The sequence below is a fragment of the Buceros rhinoceros genome, unplaced genomic scaffold, assembly GCF_000710305.1.
Source record: "Buceros rhinoceros silvestris isolate BGI_N320 unplaced genomic scaffold, ASM71030v1 scaffold3328, whole genome shotgun sequence".
NCBI classification, from domain to species: Eukaryota; Metazoa; Chordata; class Aves; order Bucerotiformes; family Bucerotidae; genus Buceros; species Buceros rhinoceros.
The window spans coordinates 15,384-16,860 of record NW_010427258.1 but is presented as its reverse complement, the minus strand read 5'-3'; the positions used below and the strand labels follow the sequence as shown (position 1 = coordinate 16,860).

The 1,477-nt window shown below is 43.7% G+C and overlaps 1 protein-coding gene across 1 annotated transcript in view; it reads left to right on the top strand.

The window, feature by feature from the left end:
- Window positions 1–1,272, top strand: part of PHACTR3 (phosphatase and actin regulator 3) — a 23,445-nt gene extending 22,173 nt beyond the window's left edge. The window contains exon 7 of the mRNA XM_010141797.1: window positions 1,115–1,272. Coding sequence (XP_010140099.1) covers window positions 1,115–1,272 — 158 coding nt within the window. The remainder of the gene's footprint in view (window positions 1–1,114) is intronic.
- Window positions 1,273–1,477: the final 205 nt, after the last annotated feature.

The window sequence follows — 1,477 nt, the reverse complement described above, 5'->3', positions numbered from 1 at the left end:
CCTGCTGAAGTCTAAAGAGTTACTGCAGAGCCACAGAAAACCCCTAAGCTCAAACACAGTTCGTTCTACTGCGAATAAAAGCGGTTTCTAATGTCAGAGGGGCAGCATCAAGGACGCCCAGCACACTGAAGAGCGGCGGACTCCTACTCGGAACACTTGCTGCTCTGAACAGCTCTTTCATAACAGCGATGGTTTAGGCTGTCTGGTTTGATGGAAAACATGTGTTCTCATATTTTTACAATAAGCGCAACAGGTCATGCAATCCCAGTAAGTACTTGTGTCTCTTACTGCCCGAAAACCCAATTAAGTTGCCAGCATTCTGCAAATCATCATAAAGCCTGGCCTTTTCTTCTATTCCTTGAAATATTTGCCCCTGCTCTCTTCAGAGGGAAAGGTCTAATGTCAACAGAACAGTACAGCTTGCTAAGTGAAGTTCTGTTATGACACACTGTCACACGGGACAGGATGTAGACATACATAAAGGCTTACATTTAGAGTTACAGACCCTGGCTGATCAACATTTTGATTTTCTAATTTTTAATGCCAGAAAACCACAATGACATTTTTTTATATATATATATATATTGATATGTATCTGTGCCTGTGTGCATATATACACGCATGCCAAGCAAAGGCTTCGACTGTTTCAGTTACCAATATTTGTTCTTGGTTATAGCTGGGCCCAGAGAGGAAGGTGTACATGTCCTAGCCACTCCTGCCACTGAGCAGTCGAGCCCTGCTGCAAAGGACCCACGGAATGGTTCAGGAAAGGGGGTAGCTGTGGGCTATAGGGATGCTCAGAGGACTGAGGCAAGAGGAAAAGTCTTTGACTTCTAAACTGGTGACAGGAATCATGTCTCAGCTGTGAATAATTTTCATTTGAGAACATTGTTTGCGTAGAATGGATGACAAAGATGACAAAGATAACAAAGGAATAGGATCCTTCTGCATTGTTTTGCATCTGAGCCCTGCACAACTGTAGTGCTGCCTATGTTAACATGTACAAGTGCTCCTCGGGCACTAACGTACAGACCACTGCCCTGCTCTTCATATGTTTATGTCTCATCTGTGGGAGCTGTCTTTCTAATAACTTTCTTTTCAATGCACGTCCCAGGTACTTTGCCAAGAAAATGCAAGAAAGAACTGCTGGCAGTAAAACTACGGAACAGACCAAGTAAGCAGGAGCTGGAAGATAGGAATATTTTCCCAAGGAGGACAGATGAGGAAAGACAGGAAATCCGGCAGCAGATTGAAATGAAACTCTCAAAGTAAGTCTATTTAAGAACGGGGAGGAACCCCCCTTTACAAAGAGCACCCTCTGAGTACTGTCGGATGAGACACTGTCACCCACTCCCAAGCCCATTTCCTGCAGGTAATCATATACAGACTAATACCGCACATTTTCAGCTGTCAATCAGCTGCATGAAAAGAATCTTAAGTCCCTCTTCAGTCAGGATTCCCTTGATTTCAACAGAAA